The sequence below is a fragment of the Panthera tigris genome, chromosome D3 (assembly GCF_018350195.1).
Source record: "Panthera tigris isolate Pti1 chromosome D3, P.tigris_Pti1_mat1.1, whole genome shotgun sequence".
NCBI classification, from domain to species: Eukaryota; Metazoa; Chordata; class Mammalia; order Carnivora; family Felidae; genus Panthera; species Panthera tigris.
The window spans coordinates 76,510,275-76,532,456 of record NC_056671.1 but is presented as its reverse complement, the minus strand read 5'-3'; the positions used below and the strand labels follow the sequence as shown (position 1 = coordinate 76,532,456).

Here is a 22,182-nt window from a genome sequence, read left to right as displayed (position 1 = left end):
TTAGTATCTGGTTTGGAGAACTTTTCTGTATGGTCGAGGCAGGGCAAACTTTCGTCTGAAGGTAAAGCACCACAAGGAGCACCTCTTTTTGTAGCTTAGATCAACCAGGCTCTGTGCCAGGCCTACACCATCCCCAGGAGCAAAGGGAAGCCTCCTGCAAGCTGTCCTGGCAAGAGGAATGTGGAGCGAGGGAGCTGTGCGTCTGGAGGGACCGGCGGACCCATTAGGAGTAAGGAACTGCCGAGGCATGCAGCAAAACCACCCTTTTCTGCCTCCCGGCAAACAGAAGGGGGTCAAGCCTCGGGCTGGAGGCACAGCTGCTTCTCTAAGGCAAGTTCTCTCCACCTGCCGACCAAGGACATCAACTTCCCCATGTCTTCACCACTGACCCTCCACGAATTAACGTCATGTCACCATTTATCAAGCATCTACTACATACTATGGTAGGACTATGCACACCACTAGAAAAACAGCCTGTGATCTTTATTGCTTCTAACGTCCACTAGGATGGCCCTCTGTGGTAACATTTTTCTGGTTTGGGGGCCCTTGCATTAAGAGCGTTTATAAAATTCTTCTCAGGTTGACCTGAACATCAGATCACCAGCTAGAACGTGGCCACAAGGTTGTGTGAAATGTTCTGTGCGTAGCAGACCGAGGCTGTGTTACTGGTTAAGGCCTTATTTGAAGAGAAAGATCGTTCTTATTCGTACCTACCTTTGAAAACTGAAACTGAAATGCATAAAAACTAAAAGAGAAATTATTTTCTGGTTTTGGTGGGAAAAAGAGGTTTGGCCCCTTCCTTATTTTAACAAATCATGTATGTGATGAGTAAGTAGAATTATAAAAAGCATATTAGAGAAAAAAGGTTAAAGCAGTTATGGTAGCAATTTATGCTCACTGTAAAATTCTGGAAAGCAGGCAAACCCTGGATACTTTTACTGGTCAAACACAAAACTAAGCCTACGTACCCTTGAGATACCCGATTTTTACCAAAGGGTTAAAAGGGCAGCCCGCCCCCTGATCCATTTAAGACTTCCACTTTTGGTGTGATTGTGAGCCGCTGGGGTTCTTGCTTTGTTTATTCAGTTCCTGTGCCTCAAAGTGAAAGTGTACAGGACACTCATTCAGTAACCCCCAGAAGAGGCACAAGACCTAGGAGACAGTGGCACTCCCCATCCACGAGGAGTCCTTGTGGCCAGATTTCCCACCAGTGGCTCATCAGTGTAGTTTGGGTTAGTTAAGAGAACGTGAGGCTAGAGAAACCCGGCGTAGACTTGTGGTTCATGAACCAAATGAAAATAAAGATCAAAATACTACCAACTGCACACATTTGTAAATATAATTGAAAACTTCTTTTAAATACGTATTTTTCAGAAGTTTTAAGGGATACGCAAAAACATATATGCTCCCCTGGAGAACATGTCACTTCAAAACAACAACAACAACAACAACGACAACGACAACAAAAACAAAAAACCCACTGCCTAAAAGCAAAACCTTTATTAGTTTAACTTTTAGTTGAAATGAGAAACCACGCATTTATTCATAGGTGGTGGAGCAAATACGCTATCATTTCAAGATACGAACTGTGTATGTATTAGTGCGTTGGGTGCAAAGAAGCATGCCATGAATAGAAAATAAGTCAGAATGGGCTTCTTGCCGTAAGACCTCTGAAAGCAGTGTTTAAGAAACTTAGCATGCTGCTTCAAGCACTGCTTACACAGATTTTTGACTCAATCATGACTTCTAAAAGCTTATTTTCTATTACTAGAGTGTATTTATCAAAAGCGCAGAAATCAAGGGGTTATCTACCCCCCCAATTTTTTTAATAAAAAAAAAAAAAAGTTAATAGGCCACAAGATCAAATCGGGTGAAAGCCTGATGGGCTAGTTTAAAGCAAACTTAGATGAATGCACAGTACCGTACGAGGGCACTGATTCTCTGGGATCATTCTCTCCACATAACACCTGGCTGCCTAGACAAAGAGTGAAATGACAAACCTTTCACTATAATATTTGAATGACTCCCTGCCCCCCCATCCCTTTACCTGCAATGCCTATGTGTCTATAAAAGAGCCTACTTACTATGGTCAATATAAAACGTTCGGCCATCCAAGTGAATTCTTTCTTCCCAACCAGGCTGGTATTAGAAGGGGAGAAGGTGGGGGGGGGGGGGAGGGAGGGAGGGAGGGAGAGAGAGAGAATCCAAACATTAGCTAACAGTTCCAAAAATCAATGGCTAAATTTAAACTCTCTAGGACACACTTTTTATTCTTCTCTTATAGGTGTGCAGTTTTAGGTTATAAATAAACTACAAACATTTCAAGTTAACTCTTGACCACATGTTCACTAGTCTTAGAAACCTTCACTCACTGCATGATGAACAGGAAACAGGGGTTCATATTTCAAAAGCCTCAAAGGGAAACTTCAGCATTCCATGCAACAGTCGAGTTTAGGATTGAATAAGCTCATTTAATTAAATGAATATTTACTGAGGACTGGAGGGAGGAGGAAGGTTAATTTAAAAATGTCAGAGAGATGCTTTAGCCCTGTCACCAGGTGGCTGAAAGCCCTCATACGGAGATTCTCTGGTGTGGGCTCTATTTGGACTCAGGAACTAAATGGATTTGGGTATTTTTTCCAAGGTAAGGCTGGTGTGCCCTCATTGTCTCAACTGTGCCTACTTGCTATCGGAAACTCAGGAGTCCAACAGATCAGGACAACACGTTGCCTTTCACGTCTTAGCTGTCTCCGGCACTCTCTGGGTTCTTTCCATCTAAACCCAGGAGCCAAACAGATTCGGAGAGAGTGAGGGATATTTGTATAAAACCTGCTGAGTAAAGACTGAGCTAACTTTTCTAGATTCAAGTTGTGCCATAACATACCACACACCAGGCCAACAGAAAAGTTCTTGTGTTTGGAAGATCACCATCAAAGAACTCCCAGCACCCTCATTCTAAAAGCGTCTCAAGTCCTTGTCCGCCTCTGCCCACCTTCCTGCCCTTGTAAGGCTTTTGGACTTGGGGAGGGCTGAAAAGGACGTATGGCGCAAGTTTCGTTCAAAACCCAAATAGCTCAACTCCAACTTGGGCCCCCAAAGAGAATAAACTGATAAAAAGTTAAATTTATAAAACAGTCCTCAACAAGGAAGAAAAACAAGAAAAACAGGGACCGCAGGCTAAATGACTTACAGAAACGGTCTGTGATTACTTAGGCCTTTTTCTCCCACTGTTTTTAATGTGTCCATCCCAGTGGCTAAATTCGCAGTAAGGACAGAACTCAGTGGTTGCTGAGTTACAGACTAAATGCGCACTGCTCAAACTGTCACGTGTAGAGAATGTCCCTTACATCCTAGTTACCGAGTCTACTTTCTACTAGCTGCTAATAATACAGAAACCTCTTTCACAAGTACTGGGCATAAACTGTATGTACTATCAGAATTCAGCCATTCACCCATTCCTATTAAGAAACTACAGACCAGCGGGACCCCAAAAGCCTGGACAAAGGGAAGGCCCACAGGGGCTCCCCATCAACACCGGGCAGATGAACGGATACACATTTTCGGACTTGTCCACGCGTCTCCAGTGTACTCACAGGAAGAGGGCCAAGGTCATTGGGGTTTAAAGAGGCCTTTGACCGCATATGAACTGGAAATTTCAGGCGTGGATCTTCCTGCAAAAAAAATGGACAAGGCAGAAGACGTTAAGAGTGGTTCTGTGTGTGCACTCACTGGTTCCTCCCCTTCTGGAGCTGTGTGTTCCAAGGCAACCAGGCCGCGTGCAGGGATCTGCACTCTTGCCTGCACGGGGGAGGGGAGGACCTTTCTTGGTGTAGGGAGGCTGGCTGACCAACTCGCAAGAAAGATTTTACTCTTCTTGTCCTTGGTGAAAGCAGGATGGTGAGAAGATTTAAACAAAAGGTTAAGCATTTTCCCTGAGACCTCGAGCAGGTGAAGAGGAAAAGTCCCCGCAGCGATGTTACCATGGAAACCAGAATGGAGGGCGCCAGTGAACGTGAGGCTCTCTCTACTCTGCAGAAGGAATAGGGACAGTGGTTTGAAAATCTCTCGGGTCTTGAGCTCTGTGTGAGGGCAGCCAGCCTTTCCAACGGTGCCTGGGTTTCCTGCTGCCCGCCCTTCTAACTCCTTGATCTAGAGCAGAGAATCTGAATCTGGGCTGACGGTCGAGTCATGTTTTGCCCATACGTAGATGGCCTCATCACAAAAACTTTCATATCCCTACTAGAGAACTTTCCTGAGAGTCCTGATCAAACTCTGCAAATTAGACTCCCATTTACGTCCTAATATTCAAAAGTTTGCCAAAGATTTTTCTTAAGGGGTATGGCTCATAAGATACTACAAAGAACCCACGAAAGAGAAATATATGTACCCTGACATCTTGGGTCGTGCTTTCTAACTCAGAAAGAACAGGCAGATGGATCATCTTGCAACTACCCTGCTACGAGCTGGGCACAGGATCTCTGTTGCTTCAGATGAGGAAACTGAGCAAGACAATGAGAGCATGCCCGAAGGCTCCGACCCAGAGTCTGGGAGCTGCCTCTCACTTATACAGACTCAACAAAAATGCGATGGAACGCTGAGAATTCCTATTTTCAACTCCAAAGATTAGAAAACAAATAAGACTCAGAATAGGACATTGTCAACCAAGTAAGCCTGAGATTGAAAACAAAACAAAACACCCAAAAACCAATTTCAATTACATTAAAACCTTTGTTGCTGTCAAAGTACTAAAAGGTTTTCTGCCTCAGCATTTTCCTAAGTCAACAAGAAAATGAAATAATCGGTATAAATATTGGAAAATAATAAAACTCACTTTGTGACTGATAATGGGTATGAAAATGTTCTAAAAATGGATTATGGGAATGGTCGCACATGATTGTTCAATGGTCTAAAAACCATTTGACTGTGTATTTTAAACAGGTGAACTGTATGACATGTGAATTATACCTCGAGCACGCTGTTAAAAAAAAGTCCCAAGTCAACAATATAAACCGTTAGTATCTGGATTATAACAAAGTTATAGATAGATTTTTTAACTGGCAAAATCTACAAAAAAACAAACCCCAAATCGAAAACTAAAGCCAACCTTTGCTTTCTATTAACGATAGCACACTACTACGAACTGAAGAAGTAAATCATGTTAGTGGTTTATGATGGCTATGGACCCTGAACCTTACGGATATCCTTTTTTAAAGGGGAATCAGGGGCATGAAACAGGCCCAATATTCCCTTGTGTACTGGGACACATACAGGACAAACGAATACACTAAGAGTTTGGATTTATAAGGTCCAATTAACTGATAATTTGGGTAAATATTTGTGATAGGCTGAAACTTGGAGCTCTAAGCTCCACAAAAGCCACCCGCTCAGGGATAGCTCACAACCACAGGGCCCCCGGCCCCTCCCCCACAACCCCCCCTAACCCCCCCCAAGCCACTGACTACGCTAGCTTCTGGACACCGCACACAAGACCGGCCGTGCCTTGGAATCTCACACACACACACACACACACACACACACACACACACACACAAACACACACACACAGAGGCTACTGTGAAAGACAATCGGTAAAAAGCTGGTGATTTAAAGCACACACAAACAGAAAGAAGAGGCTGAAATGACAGAAAAGTGCCAGGGGATGGGGGCGAGGAGCATGAAGTATAAAACTCAATCTCACAGGTCTGCTGAAATGGCCTTGCATGGAAACCCAGACTCGGTAGAATGGGAGGGTTAGAGGCCCTCGGGGTCACATTATTTCATTACACCATCACAAGTCAGAATGACGGCAGCAGTCGCTGCCTTCCACCAGGCTCTCAGGGCTAAATCTAGAGGGCACTATTGAGCCCATCGTCCCAGCACGTCCCCTCAACAAGGAGGCAGGCTCCCCAAGGTAATGGGGCAGGTAACAGCAGCCAAGGCCTCGCGAGACTGTGACAACTTTAGGGAGGACAGTAAGAATGCTGTTTCAGGGGCGCCTGGGTGGCTCAGTCGGTTAAGCGTCCGACTTCGGCTCAGGTCACGATCTCACGGTATGTGAGTTCGAGCCCCGCGTCGGGCTCTGTGCTGACTGCTCAGAGCCTGGAGCCTGTTTCAGATTCTGTGTCTCCCTCTCTCTCTGACCCTCCCCCGTTCATGCTCTGTCTCTCTCTGTCTCAAAAATAAATAAACGTTAAAAAAAAAAAAAAAAAAAAAAAAGAATGCTGTTTCAAATGGTAGAAATAAAAACGAAAATAAATGAATAAAATACGCAAACCCCACTGGGTAGTTTCTCCCTGTCCCCAGGCACAGGAAAGCACATTATTTCACTATTTCACAACTCCTTCCCTCAATACAGTTGGAAGAGTTTTTAAACAGAAGGCGAAGACCATCATTTTAAAAAAGGGGCGGGGGGGGGGGGCGGTTTCCTAGCAGAATTATTTAGAAACATAAAATCTGGGGATGCTGGCTGGTTCAAAAACCAGCTGTGGTTTTTTTTCCTTCCTGGAAGAGGTCAGCAACCATGCCTAGGCTACGCTGAGTCTTATTAGTTTGGACCTGGGTAGAAAACAAACCGGCAACTTCATTAAGGTACATTCTTGCTTGCTACAAAAATAAGCCAACGCTTTGTCCTGTAAAAGGCAGAGATACACTCTTACATACATGCTTCTGGCTGCTTCCTTAGCAGAAGAATGAACAAGTGAAGTCCTCTCGTAATCTCCCCTCGGGCACTTGGTGGCCTCCCGCATGCGTCCCTGGCCCTGCTGACCCAGGTAGAAACAGACTGATGCTCACTGGATGTGGCCCGACTTCATCCTAGACAGACCGCTGGCAGGCTGCCTGCATTAGTTGTGTTTGTGAAGGCTGTGTTTTATAAATAGACTTCAAAGGGAATTTTCCCCTATCGATGCATACAAGGGAAACACTGGCCTGTGTCTTTTCATGTTGCTGGTTAACGTGGGAATCAAGTGCACACAGGCTGATGGGGGCAGAAGTGGTATCTTCATTATTCTCAACCTGACCTACCAGTTTCTCTTCCTGTTTCCATTGTAGTGTTCACATTCTACGAATAGCTACACGCTGTTCTCTTTAAAAACAAACAAAGCCAACCCCACGCCAACTCCAAACAGATTCTAAGCTGAAAATTATCTTTCCCCTTCCCTCCATCTTTTATCATAATAAACCAGCAATGGGGAGAGTGGCTTCCACACAGAACATTGTATACAGGCCTTTGTTTGGGGGGGGAGGGGTAGGCAGCCGTGTGCCGGGGCGTCTGACTGTAGGGAGGAAGGGTAGTAACTTGTGGAATTCCCAGTTGCTACCTTCAGGGTTTTCTACAGCGACAGCAGCGACAAAATACTGTTTCAACGCATTAAAATTTTAAATCGGTGCCATCAGTGAACACCAAGTATCTTGGGTCGAAGGGGGCAACTGGAAATTCAAACTGGGTTTCATTCAGCACCGATGCGGGCAATAAATAAAGCCAAGTGCTATTTAAAATAAGAGCTGTCCAGCGGCAGTCACAGTGCAGTTGTGGCGTGAGAGACTGAAAAGGTTAGGAGGCTGGGCTGCTAAGCTAGTTCAAATGACTCAAATCACAGCTTATGCTGGCAAGCCACAGCGGCTCCATACACTAATCCATCTACTGCGACAGTATTTACCCCTATTTCTGGAGCTCCCCTGGCTGGCCGAGGGCTGGAAAGCCCAGCGGTGCTGGAGTGAGTAGATCACCGGCAGGAAAGCCGAAGGTTCTGTGTCCACGAGGGCAAAGACCTAATACCCAGTCTCTATTGTGTCTATTTGGGCACCAGACAGGTGCCCATTGTTCACTCTCAATGTGCCCCCCCCCCCCCCAACCTGTACTATCACCTTCAGGCTAAGAGGCAAGTCAAACAAAGCAACACGCTAGCAGATGCCTCAGCAGGGATCAGGAGCTTACTACATGAATGTCACCAGATCTAAATGACAGATTCCCCTGGCAGGCCACTCCTGTACCTCCAAAGAGGAAGAACTTTTAGAGTGGTTCTCACTAAGGAGTCTTGAGAATGTGTGGGGAGCATTTCTGGTTACCCCCCCCACCCCCCCGGCAGGGGGACGGGGAGGAATAGTGGCTTCAGGCTTTTCAGTGACAGGAGCCACGGACGCTAGATGCCCGGCAATAAAAGGCACGTTCCTGCCCCCCGTGCAGAGAATGTCCTCGTGGAGACATGCTGCCTCACGATCCACTGGATTTTAGAGGGTGAGCCCTCTAGGGACTAAGTTAACATACCCTGTGGGCAAAGTGTGAGTGACAATCCAGGTCACTTTGGTTCAGGTGTCTTTCTTAACACAATGTTTACTGCTCTACTGACTATACTACACTAAGGGTCTTCTCTAGAAATGGGGATTTTAAAGCGTGCGTTCACTGTTAGCCCACGCTAACAACCACCCAAACTCAACCGGCTTTCACATAACGTCAGTTCTAAGCACGGATGACAGAGGTCAGAGTTAAGCTCTGTATCCAGAGAGTGAGAGAGGGATAGGGACAGGAAGAGGGCAAACCTCCCGCAGCATCGGAAATAGAAACAACAATACCAAGTTTGGTTTCCTCATAGGTCCAGAGATCACATGATAGAAACAAACCGCTCACTTCTAAAAGGACTACGTGTGGTGTTAAATAAGGCACCGCGAATTCAGCCGAAGAAATGAAGAAATGACAGAGGCACGGAAAGTTCTACACAGGCACCTCTGATTAATCTCGTCATGCTCACACGGAGTCTTTCTCCTGGGGGATTCAGGGGCACGTGGAAGGGGAACAGGATGAGAACAATCAATTTTGACAAGATGCTCACAAGGAGGGGCCATCAGATTTACAGCCAAACTCCTCAGCGCATCTCTTGACCCATAATTAAAGGACAGAAAACGCAGCACAGAAGTGTGAAACACCGACCCGATGAGGACGGTACAAACTTAAAAGGACAAACCAAATGAAGATGATCATGGCCCTAAAAATGCAAAAAGAAACTGATGGAAGAAAAATGATTAGCATGCTTAGAAAGAGATTAGGATACCTGATACAAGGACAGCATCGCGAGAAGTGAGGCAGTAACATCAAATCGCTGGCACTGGGGGGCACGACCCTTTTCCCCAACTACGGCAAACTGTCGGGCTCAGTGAGAGATTTCTCTGCGAGAACTACGGACACCGAGGAAGGAAACCCAGGAGTCCATACCAGACCTCGGGAGGAAAACGGAACCAAATAAAAGCAGCAGCCTTACCCACGTTGTAGTCTTTGTGTTATGGTCAATGAAGAAGGGCCGGCCGTTTGGTGCTATCCTCATTTCCCAGCCGGGTGGCAGGAAGCTCTGTGTGACTTTGTGTTGTGGTTTAGGGGAGTTGTAAGGTGATGGCTGTGGGGACTGTGGATTGGAAAGGGTATCTTTCACAGCCCGACGTACGGGTGAATCCTTGGCACCCTAAGGAATAATAACGAGCATTAGAATTCTTACCACGAGCTAGCCCGGAGGGGTCAAAATGTACCTGGGCATCAACGAACGCCCGTCTTTGGAGAGGGACGAGGGAGAAGCTCCAAAAACCTGCTTCGGTCATTCATTTAACTTTGAAACCACTCTAACTTTCAAGTTTTTTTTTTTTTTTTTTTTGGTTGATTAAACACACAACGTTAAGTACTTATAACCGAGATCCGTGGACAGCTATTCAGCACACACCCAAAATCTTGTTCTCTGTTGAACATGACGGATGGAAGGTTTACAGAGGCTGAAAAAACGCATGCCCCTGCTCTTAATGAGCTCACAGTCTAATGCGGAATGGGTTGGCAGTTTTCAGAGCACAGAAAGAAAAACCTGGACCAACGGAGACAGCCACCCGGCCTTGCATGGCTGCTACCCGCTGAGAGCCCATTTGGACGAGATCACAGCCACTCCCAGTCATCGGCATCCTAAACCCAGGGGACGGACCCACGGCCATCTCTACGACACAGTCAAGTTCGGAGCTTCCAACATTTGCTCTCCGGCTTCTCTCGCTCTGATATTGGTGATGTTAAGGGACGGCACGGACCCCACACACACAGGAGAGAAGCACAAGCAGGTGCCCAGCAATGGTTTAGGGACGCGAATGTGCATCGGAAACACGTATGCCCATACAATGACAGGCCCTACGGTCGAAAGGAAAGAAAATGATCAAAGCAACGGCTATGTTTTCAAACGCAATGTAAAGCATTGGTATTTGAAAGAGTTATTATGCAGTCAAGAGTGAAACACAACAAGAATGGAGCAAGTTCGGAAGAGAGGCGCCCGCTTCCAGCACAAGGGACCGTGGCGGCAGCCGAATGAGAATGGGAATCAGGTGGGAGCCCACGGACGCGGACCAAGGCGAAACAGAGAAGCGTGAAGTAAGGCCGCACGAGAACACCCTGCACCACGGACACAACGGCTGATCAGAGAGGGGACAGGGGCTGCAAAACTCAAATCCAAGGGAGGCGAGAAGACAGAATGAGAAGTCCCGGGGACAGAGCGACCCGGTTAGACGAGGCAGCCTTCTCACCTCCAGTGGGGCAGATAAGGTTACAGTCGGCGAGCTGAGGCTACGGGGCCGGCGGATCTGAGGCTCGATTAGGTGGTTGTTACTGTTTGTGGCGGATCCGGATGCACCATCTTCTGCGAGCTATTTTGGAGGCAAAAACAAGTTAGCTTCATAGGAGGATCCCCTGTGCACGTGATTGGGAGCGTGGGCCCAAACAACAACACAGCCAGCAATAATGAGAGGTCTGGCCTCTTCGAGTGTGGAGGAAACGATCACACATAATAATGGGGGCAGGGATGGGGAAACACATCCAAAGGAAATAGAAATGAATCACTAGCCCAGCCTAAAAACCAGCCTCAGAAATAAAGGGGGCTGGGAGAGAAGCTATACTGTGATAGGCTCTTACTTTGAAAACATCTTTCCATGTCACAGCTTAAAACCGCATCTAGGGATGGACTGATCTGAGGACCGAATTCTTCCTTCGGGGCGGTATTATGCTTAGAGTAACACGTTTTTTTGGGGGGAGGAAAGATTTTCTCAGACACGGGTTCTCTAGAACAACACATTCACATCGGGAACCCTGAGCTCATGTACACTTTGGCTCCCGTGGCCTGTGATTTTAAGTTGTAGGACGATCTGCATACCTGCATGATAGGTCGAGTCCACGTTGTGGTTCGATTGTTATGATTGACATAGTATGTGCGTCCCTTAGCATCTTTTCGTTCTTCCCAGCCTGAAGGTAGGCCCGGCGTGGTATGTGCATAGGCCACTGATGGCTGTTTGTGTAAGAAATCATTATTATTTAATATCTTGCATTTGCTTTCCGATCAGTTTAATAAAGTCATACACACCCAGAGAATTCCTTGCTCTAGACCAAGTAAGTTAATTTGACCAAAACATTAGTGTCTGGAAAAAAGGCAACGGATTTCCAAAGGCTTCAAGTCTACTGTGAAATGAACCCCACGCTGCTAGGAGGTCCAAAAATCTTACCTACATCAGTTGTAGAGCCCCGAAGACTGAAACGTCAAGGGTTGTTGTTGCTAACGTGATCGTAAGAGAAATATACAATCTATTTCAGCTACTAAATTTTATTGTCAAACCGCATGTTACCCAGAGGGATTGTCCTGAACATTTTTTCCTCCATATAGTTGCCACGGTGATCTTCTCCTAATTCCTAAACTCTTCATCGGCTTAGAGCCCTTCCTCTATAGCTTTCAGGGGAAAGAATACAGTCTCCTCTCTAAGAGGCCTGTATTTGCACCAGGGCATAGAATCAGGAGGACTGACCAGGACAGCAAGTGGCCAGGCAATGTAGGTTAGAATTCCAGAGGGTCCCCATAACCGAGGCAGCGTCTGCTCCCGTCCTCCCCTACGGCGGGTCTCTCTTTGAAAGGAGAAAAGGGGCTCCTGGCTGGCTCAGTCGGTTAAGTGTCCGACTCTTGGTTTCAGCTCAGGTCATGATCTCACGGTTCGTGAGTTCAAGCCCCACGTCGGGCTGTGTGCTGACAGTGCGGAGCCTGTGTGGCATCCTCTCTCTCTGCCCCTCTCCTGCTCATGCTGTCTCTGTCTCTCTCAAAAAAATAAACTTTAAAAGGGTGCGTGAAGCACACATGGATCCTGGGTTTAGAGACATGTCCAGCAACAGAGTGACTGTATTTGGACAGTCCAAGTTAGATTGCAAAAGGACTCCGGAGACACTTTTGTCTGTAGGAAGCAGTCTGAGAAGTGCCCTCTGGGTGGAGACACATCGGAACAACAAGGATGCCTCAGTGACTCCTGGAGGGAGGAGACGGACGTTTGAGGTGAGGAAGTCCTGCGTGTACGGGGGCCGCATAGGAGATCTGTAACTGAGAAAGGGGTGCTACCCTGAGGGCGGGGGCTCAGAGACAACAAGCCAATCGTGGCTGCCGAGACTCCTGGGAGAACGTACAAGAAACAAGAGGCCAAGCATCAGGAATAATCTCTTTCATGAGGTGACAGAAGGAAGCTTCTTCTTTTTGGGAACGGTCTTCCCTAATTAGGATCTTGTGACCGACAGGTGTTTTACCAGGGGCATACGGGGGTGAGGATGTCAATCTTAGCCCATCTCTTAGCATACCTCCGCGTGCGCATCCGATCGTTCACGTCCACTACCAACACTGTGCCTTGGCAAAGAGGATGGTCAAAAGCACGCTCGGTGACACTGCCACGTAACCTGGGGACCTCGGTGAATGAGGCTGAATATTCTGCTTCATGAGCTTGATGGCACGTTCTAGAGAAAAACTACCTGAGCCACGGAGCAGCTGCCTCAGTGTTTATTCCCAAAACGTTATTTACCGAGCAAGGCAAGATTATTTGTAAGAGAACTTTCTGCTAAATCTGTAGCAACTATTTTCTTGGCATTCTTCCAGATTCGGTCTTGAAGGCTCTACAATGGTTAATTCCAAGACTGTGACCACACGGGTTCTGGATCTAGGTGTGGGGCCACCACCAGAGAGAAAGGGACATCAGCACGCAGACTCGATCCTTCCATGAGTATTGAAGACACATGACTTCACCTGCAGCCTTCCCTACCTGAGGCATCAATTCAAAAGAGCTATTTCTACGGCTACTTTTCCCCGGGGCACTACCAAAACTGGACTCCGCTGAACTAAGTTAGAACCCACATTGGAACCTAAGTGGTCAATTCATATTTTTGGCCAATGTGCTATCAATCTAACCTCCTGCTGCTTATATGACGACCAAAAATGCTTGGGTTAAATGGGAGAGTAAATGGAATCGGCTTTCCTCCTCCCTACCGAGTTAATTTGTGGGAGAGGAAATCAGATAGGCACTCAGAAAGCTCTACTCTGGAAACCATCAGGATAGCGTTAAAGTTAGAGAGTCCCCAGAAAGGCTACTTATGAGGAGACGCATAGAAGAACTTGGATGTGCCGTGGCTAATCTCAGAACTGAACTCTAAAGCTGCAGAACCTCCAGCACCAGGTTCCTTTCACAGGTCCAGTTAACGGGACGAATCGGTTTCTGGAAACGAAGAGCACAGTGCAGGAGAGAACACTGAATTTGATTAACGTGTTCATTTCACCTTCCATTGAGAATTGAATTGGTGCCCTATCATCTAGTCCCATTTATGTGTGATGGTGCTATTAAATTCTTTCTTTATAGATTTCCTTCTAAATGACCTTGGAGAACAACTTGTGCCAGCAAGTCCATTTGTGACTCACAGCACTGCCCTCACCACAAGCAGCAGGGGAGGAGGCAGGACTCAGCTCTTCCAGACAGATCATGCAAGAGACCCAGCCCTGGAGCTGAAATCAGACTTCTGTTGTGAGAGAGAGAGAGAGAGAGAGAGAGAGAGAGAGAGTGTGTGTGTGTGTGTGTGTGTTTGTTCACATGTGCATGCCATATGACCTCAAGGGACAAGTTCATTAATCAAGAGACAAGTTATAAACTGTTAGCTTAATTTAACAATTTCACAGTGTTTCATCTGAAAATACTATTGTGTTTTGGCATTGCCCAATAGCCAGTTAACGATGGCTTCCCAGTGGCTCCATTTATTTCATTAAGACGAAGAACTCAATTATGGATAAACTGTAAAAGTTTCAATATGCTTTTAAAGATGGCAAACAGTTTCGTACGATCACAGATTCTCCAAGATTTGCTCAAACCCTGCTATACCGTTACCTCAGTGTATTTTTAGGTACGTTATATACAGAAAAGTCCAGAAGGACTGTGCTATTCCCCTCCTTTTATCTCAGGGAGGGTTCCTGCTTGGCCAGCTGGAAAGGGACACTGGTGTGTATCATTTGTGTATATACGCCAGTGTGTATTCATAAACCAAAGGGCTGTAGTTCCACAGGTGAGGATCAGGGCTTGTTCATTAACGCACTTGTTCATAAAAGCACTACCATGGAAAAAGAGGTACGGTTAACACAACATGGTGCATTGTGCCCAAAGGGTGGGGCGTGGGGGTGGGGCTGAATGTTCACTAACAGGGGAAGATTATATAAATTGAGGTGCATTCATATCACTGGATATTATTCAATTATTACCATGTCCCAGAGGAAGGACCGTAAGTGACAAATATCAAGTTGCTAACTGATGTGTGTAGAAGATCACAGTTGTGTGTGTGCATGCACGAGGAGAGGGTGTGTAAAAGGGGGAAAAACTTGGTAAGAGAAGGAACTGGAAAAGATACTTTCAAACCTGTCTCGATTTCTAATAGCCATCAGATAAGTTGGTTTATTGCAGCCGAATGATCACCAGATACGTGGGAGGCATGAGGGTAGGTGCAACACTTGGGAATGACTACTACTCAAGCCCTTAAAAATAAACAAATCCGAACTCATATTTTTAATTCACTGCTGGACGAGGGGGAGGGCACAGGCAAGAAGAACACAGCAGTGGCAGGGGCCACAGGACCTCGTTCAGATGGGTCACTCTGCCCTGCCAGGTACCTCTCACCATGGAGCCCAGTGCTCTCATAATTCGGTGCATCCTGCCACTTAATATCCTCAGCTATCACAACACTCCAACACTAATGGCAGATCCCATGGCCCATAAAATGCAAAAATGGATGGTAGAAAATGCTCATTAGCCCTGGATTCTATTAAAATTACTTAATGAAACGGTTCTGTCCACCTGGCAGCAATTCTGCTGGAGGCTGAGCCTGGCCACCTAGCACATGACTTTCACATAAATCACAAGCTCGCTAGCTTCCACTGGGCTTGGTTTTGCTGACTGCCCATTTGATTTTCCTGTGTGCAGTGCTGAGCGTTACATTCTAACAATATAACTTAAGTTGGTCTTTTAAGTCCACATCCTGCAGAAAACCAGCAATTGTGTACGTATTTAAAGGTATTCTCGGGCGCCTGGGTGGCTCAGTCGCTTGAGCGTCCGACTTCAGCTCAGGTCACGATCTCAAGGTCTGTGAGTTCGAGTCCCGCGTCAGGCTCTGTGCTGACAACTCAGAGCCTGGAGCCTGCTTCAGATTCTGTGTCTCCCTCTCTCTCTGCCCCTCCCTGCTCATACTCTGCCTCTCTCTCTGTCAAAAATAAATAAACATTAAAAAAAATTGTTTTAAAGGTATTCTCAAGTAATAAGCAGTTATAACCAACCTAACAAGGGTGACACAATTAGGAAAATTCTTCCAAGAGTCACAGTAGCTCAAAGCATAAACTATAAGCTAGCCTGTTGTCTGGGATCATGCAAAAAACAGGCAATTAAAATACATAGTCCTGTTCAAGTTACCCATAAACATCAATACTAAAAATTATTTAAAATAATGAGCAAGAGTAACAGATACTTGGCTTAGAGAAACTAAATTTTAAATTTCTTCATTATATTCCCTCCTCTCTCTCCCCCTGAATTATACGAATCCTCGTTCACTCCTGTGAATAGAGCTCCTTGTAGCAGAGCAAGAGTCATGCTCACCATACACAAATCTAACCCAGGGTTTAAAATCTGGTACGGGGAGCGGATGGGAGAGGTTGGCTGTGTGCACATCTGGGAATCCACAGGGACAACGGCATGTAGTTCCTGTGGCTTCCCTATTCTCTTCCAACCAAATTATTTTGCTCGGGCATTCTAACAAATCAGAAAAGCTTATCAGAAGTACAAACACTCAAGACAGAGATACATTCTAGTATATGTGCTGCCGAAACGAGCATGGCAGAAACACACTCCAAATGGTCAAATTAAATGCACTTAATCGAACCTTGACAGTATTCCTAACAAAACGACAGGGGACTAAAAATCGTCTCACCCAGTACCTCTGAACTACGTGAAAGTGAATTTCACACGTATAGCTCCGCGGCACAAAGAAGCTGATCTTACCCAAAAAAGAAAAAAGAGTACATTCACCATTGTGCACAATGTTAAAAACCAACCCACGGTTTTGTCGTGAATGTCTGATCAAGGGTATCATTACCGTTGGCTCCTCACCACCTGTGACAGTTGATGAACGCGCTCTCCTAGCTGGGGCACTTGGCTGTTGAATGACAATTTACATCAGTGAAATGCACTTAGGGAGACCACCCACTGCTTACTGAATCAGGAATCACTGGTGATGCAGCCAGTAAGGCAGGTGATGTGGATCTGAATCCCTGAAATCCACCCTATTCAAATAAAGCTGAGCAACCACTCACTGATGACCAGAAGAAAAAGAGAAACGCAATCGCCTTCCCACCCAGAGAAGGCTCCGCTTGCAACATGGTTCGGGTAAACAGTGAACTGACAACCTCAGAAACGTGAGATGTATTATTCGAAAAAAATTGAAAACCACCATGGTTTTGCCCCTACTGTTAAATAACTAGCGGATTCTTAAATCTGCCAAACTCGTAATTTGAATAAGAGGCCACTGGTGATCAGTGAGTTTACAGCTTTACAGGGTACAAGGCAAGAGGGAGGAATCAATAGTTTCCAGGAAAGTGAGCTTTTTGGGCAAATAAAATTGAAACTGATTTTGAAAGGGAGAGAAAGTGCCATTAATTCATCAAGGAAAGTCACGGAATCATCAGATTGAGGCGGATCCCCTCTCCAAGGATATCACAGCTGATTATTCTGGTTTTGGGGGACGCCTGTACTAAAACCATCCCAGAAAGCATGCGCTTGTCAAGCTTCTGATCAACCAGCCCATTCTATGTGCACCACAAACTGAGTCTGCCGTGTTGATTATTCACTTAACCAGTGTACTCATGAACCCGTTCTGTTACCATTAAAGACGAAAACCCAGGCAACAATACCCTTTGTAGTAAAAATATACACGACAGGGTAGATACCATGACTGCAAAAACTCTAAGTACGATCTTTTTTCCCTTTAATTTCGTAGAAAAGTATTAATGCCAAAAAAATAATCAAGGATTTGTATTACAAAAAACAAAAACAAAAACAAAAACAAAAAACCACACTGGATAAGGTCAGACAAGTTGAACATACTAAAACCACAAAACATTTTCTCCTCCAAAAGGAGAAATAGATTTACAAAAAAAATTGTAACGTAAACGCCAAATGTCTCTCGAGGCAGTCCTGGTCTGCCTTCCAGTTTGCACGTTCATTTTTATTTTTGTCCCATATTGGGAAACACGGGACATCCTTCCGTATTTGCTGCTAGTTCTAAACACTGCAGTAGAGGGGGGAGCAGACTGTAGCCAGTTCAGTAGTCAGCAGAGCTGCGTTTAACAGAGAAAAGTACAGGCGCTTTGTGGGTTAAGAGCTTAGGCCATTAGTGATGAGAGAAACCACGCCCTGCAAACCGGGAAGAGTTCTTCCTGTTCCAAGGGATTCCTGTGTGACTGGAGCACAGTGCTGGGAACTCAGTAAGTTTAAAAGAAAAAAAAGAAACGAATTATTAATACGCTTTTGATTAAGTGGTAAGCACATCAGAAGTGGTATTAATTTGGGTGGAAAAGCAAAGCAATGAAGTTTTCAGCATTTCAGAGACTAATAGAGCTCTTTGTATTCGGAATCCACTCTCCTTGGGCAATTTGCTAGGAAATCATCCGGTCTCTCGTGTGCATAGAGAACCGATTTACACAGGAAAAACTCTTCCTCAGTAGCCCAGATGATTTCAAACACAAGCCCCAAGGGCCAACCGGATGGCTGGCAAGGGGCGTGGGTTACCGGTGGTAGATGAGCTTGCTCGGCAACGGTGTCCGTCACGCTGCAGGACCGCAACCTTGAGGACGGTTCTCTTTGCTGAAGGGGGGAAAGGACACGAAGCGTCGTGAAAACACAGGCCCAGAAACAAGTTTCGTTGGTTTAAAAACTAAGTCACGCGAGCCTATTGAGTGTTCTTTCATGTGAGAAGATGATTCGGTGAGACACCGTCTCTTCTGGGCCATGAGAGTAATCCCTCAAGCAGTCGGGTGGGTAATCTTATGTGTCATTACGAGTGTTTGCAGCAGACAGAAATTCTGACTGGTCCTTAGGAGGAAGTAACAGCAAAAGTAGGAAAAAGAGGCCAAAACAGGACAGGGGACTCAAAAGGCCAGGGTAACACTCCACTGCTTCTTTAAGAAATGGCAGTAGGGGTGCCCGGGTGGCTCAGTCGGTGAAGCACCCGACTTCGGCTCAGGTCGTGATCTCACAGTTTGTGGGTTCGAGCCCCGTGTCAAGCTCTGTGCTGACAGCTCGGAGCCTGGAGACTACTTTGGATTCTGTGTCTCCCTCTCTCTCTGCCCTTTCCCAGCTCACGGACTCTCTCTCTCTCAAAAATAAATAAACATTAAAAAAAATTTTTTTTAAATAAAAAAAAGGGGGGTGGCACCTGGGTGGCTCGGTCGGTTAAGCTTCTGACTTTGGCCTGGGCCATGATCTCACAATTCGTGAGTTCGAGCCCTGCGTGGGGCTTGGTGCTGACAGCTCGGAGCCTGAAGCCTGCTTCCAGATTGCGTGTCTCCCTCTCTCTCTGCCCCTCCCCTGCTCATGCTTTCTCTCTGTCTCTCGAAAATAAATAGATGTTATAAAAAAAACTGGCACTAGAGGGGCGCCTGGGTGGCTCAGTTGGTTAAGCACCCTGCTTTGGCTCAGGTCATGACCTCATGGCTCGTGGATTGGAGCCCTGCATCGAGCTCTCTTCTGTCAGTGTGGAGCCTACTTTGGATCCTCTGTCCCCTTCTGTCTCTGCCCCTACTCTGCGCATGCTTTCTCTCTCTCTCCAAAATAAACATTAAAAGGGGCGCCTGGGTGGCTTAGCCGGTTAAACATCCAACTTCAGCTCAGGTCATGGTCTCACGGTCCGTGAGTTCGAGCCCCGCGTCGGGCTCTGTGCTGACAGCTCGGAGCCTGGAGCCTGCTTCGGATTCTGTGTCTCCCTCTCTCTCTGCCCCTCCCCCGCTCATGCGCTGTCTCTGTCTCCAAAATAAATAAAAACAAAAAATAAATAAATAAATAAATAAATAAAACAGTAAAAAAAATGGCAACAGGAAGCTAGCAGTCTTGCGTTTTGCTCTGGGATGCAACCTTGGGGCAATCTCTAGTGTGATGTGAATAGAGGAAAAAATACTGATATAGATCGTTCTTAAACATTACTATTGACAAAGGATCAGTTGGAATCTAAGGCCAAAAAACTCAAATGTGGTCTTGTGCTACTTCCGAAGGGTCAGTTACAATTTTAGCTTCTGAATCGAGTTGAAGTCGTACAGAACAGGAATGAGGGAAAATAGCGAGGTTCCTCTAAAACATCTAGTGTGTGATGTATAGTGTTCCTCTCACTCGTTTGTATTCGTCTTTTTCGAAAAACAGCCAAGAGACCCCATCATAGAATGGCAGTGGGTTACACACACAAAGGCCAAGTATCTAAGTGGCAGCAGATTCGTCCATGGGATAAGTCTGTAGGTACTCGTTTTTAATACTTCAGTACTCACTTTAATGATAAGCAAAAGGGGGTAAGGTCAAAGAAAGACTCTGTGACAGCGACGGGGGCCTATTCAGGCCCTTCCACAATGGTTAGGTTAGCACGAAGGGTTCCTTCTTTAGTAAAAGTTCATGCTACTGTCCTTGAATACAGGGTGATCCTGACAAGCGAAACTGAAAAAGAGTCTCGTGTTCTCTTTCCAAGACATTCTCACTGAACAGCTGAATCAGACGCAACACCATCTTAAAATAATACGGACTCTTGCACTTGGATCTTAAAGATATTGTGTGCAAGTTCAGTGATTAAATGCAGGTGGTCCCTATACAAAGAACTAGAGATGCTCACTTAATACTCATGCTGAAGAAAACGAGGAGTTTTTACTTGGTAGGCTACAGGTGTGCATCTGCTTAGGTTCTTGCATTGCTTACGACATTCCACACGTTTTCAATACACGGCTTCATTGCTTATGTTGTTTCCACAGCGACAGTTTTCACCAATTCAAATATCCCACATATAGCATTTTTCCCTGCCCTTTTAGTATTAGATTTTCATCTCAGTGGTCTGTCTCTTTCTGCAGAACATTTGCAAAATTTTAATATAAAACCACATTAACCGAGTAATCACTGCAACTCACATAATACGGGCCAATGGTAAAAACACCATAACCGACAGAGTAACGATCTTGTGAGCGCTTACTTGCTTTTACATCAGATGTAGTCCTCTTATCCGTGCACATTCAATACGGTTGTAATAATCACTATTTTTCTAGGATGCCATTTTCTGTGCAGTGACCACTGTCATTTACTGTTATACATCTTTAAGTTCAATTTCTCGAGAAACATGGAGAGTTGCATTTGTTCTCAACTCTATTCACAGGCAGGTATTTTTCTATGGACTTTTCATGCCCTTCCACGATGTGTTATCAAACATGGAGGTCTTCATGCTCACTGTGCTGCTTCTCACTGGGGCTTAGCCCTATCTGAACTTTCTAGGAAGAGGCTCCCTGATGGTTAAGAACCCAAGTTCAAATGTTATCCTGAGGTCCGTGCCTCAGCTGCATGAGCTTTCTTAAGGATTCGTACTCCGGGACTCAGGGGACGTCTTCTGTCTCCCATCCTAACTCTGTCTTGGATGGGTCCCTTAAACTTCATCTGCGAAGTGAGAACGATAAAGTGGGCAGCAGGGTACTTAAGAGGACTAATTAAGAGGCCCGATGTCTCCCAGGTCCCCCTGTGAAATAACCACCTTTGTGATGGAGGCACTATTTACGAGCCTCTGGCTGGGAAAAGAAATTCAAGGTTAAAGGTGGTAATAACAGAAATGGACTCTTCTCGAGTTCTTTACAAATCAAGAAAGATTCTCACCTGCTTGGACTAACTCTGTCCCCTGAGGAAGGGGGAACTTTGGAAAAGGTCACAGTTCTCTGGGAGCTGGAAGGACCTTGGTCATTATTTGCATACAAGAGTCTCTTAAAACGACAAGTGATAAAATATTTGCTCAACTTCTCATTCAAACAAGACCATTACTTACGATCAAAGAACCAAACTGCTCCCCATTGGAGTCTGGAGCGATCTGAAGCCTTCTGCTCAGCTCCTCAGACAGCTCCTGAGGGCTGGTCCGGGACACTGGAGAGGACGGCGGAGGGGGCAGTGACAGACTGAGGGAGTCTCCAGTGATGTTCACTTCCTCGGAAATGGTCTCCCAAGGCTATCAAGGAACAAGATGCTGGGGTAAATGGTAGGAGCGTGGGATCCTCTCGTCACCTTGCCAACAACCACCACCACCGTGATAACTATAATTAACATTTACTGAGTATTTAAGGCGCACACAATCTTCTAATAACCCTGAGGAACATGTGACTACTACCCTAATTGACAGGTGAGGAAACCGAGGCACAGAGAGTCACCTGTCAAAGAGAACAGAGCTAGGAAGTGGCAGGGTCAGGAGTGGATCCAAGGGAGCCTGGTTCTAGGGGCTGTGGTCTTAACCCCTGTAAAACACCACCTCTCTGAGTGGTGACTTACTTCTAGTACTGGTTACTACATGGGTGGGTTAAAAATGTTCTCAGAAATTCATGGATGACTTCCATGGATTTTCTTTTACTGTAAGTGCTGAGGAGTCATTGTAAGAGCAGCAGAGATACTATAAGCTGTAATTAAACAGTGGTATTAAGTAACTTTTAGTGAACTCATTATGGCATCATTGATTTTTGCTTTTCCAGTGTTGATCACTGCAATATTTTTATGAATGATCTTCATAAAACACTGTCTAAACAGAATGGATTTCTACTAAGTAAACACAGTTGTTAAGACTGCACAGAAGTAATTGCT

The 22,182-nt window shown here is 45.7% G+C and overlaps 1 protein-coding gene across 4 annotated transcripts in view; it reads right to left on the bottom strand.

Annotated features, from left to right (window-relative positions):
• The window catches only part of NEDD4L (NEDD4 like E3 ubiquitin protein ligase), a 341,173-nt gene that overhangs the window by 43,828 nt on the left and 275,163 nt on the right, over positions 1–22,182 (bottom strand). For 3 of the 4 annotated variants that reach the window (XM_042962037.1, XM_015536836.2, XM_015536832.2), the window contains 8 exons: positions 21,383–21,559; positions 18,118–18,192; positions 16,427–16,486; positions 11,163–11,294; positions 10,540–10,659; positions 9,255–9,452; positions 3,594–3,671; positions 2,085–2,139 (listed from right to left, as the gene is read on the bottom strand). In XM_042962037.1, the coding sequence (XP_042817971.1) occupies positions 2,085–2,139; positions 3,594–3,671; positions 9,255–9,452; positions 10,540–10,659; positions 11,163–11,294; positions 16,427–16,486; positions 18,118–18,192; positions 21,383–21,559 (895 nt within the window). The remainder of the gene's footprint in view (positions 1–2,084; positions 2,140–3,593; positions 3,672–9,254; positions 9,453–10,539; positions 10,660–11,162; positions 11,295–16,426; positions 16,487–18,117; positions 18,193–21,382; positions 21,560–22,182) is intronic. The other variant, XM_007080469.3, reaches the window with a different exon arrangement.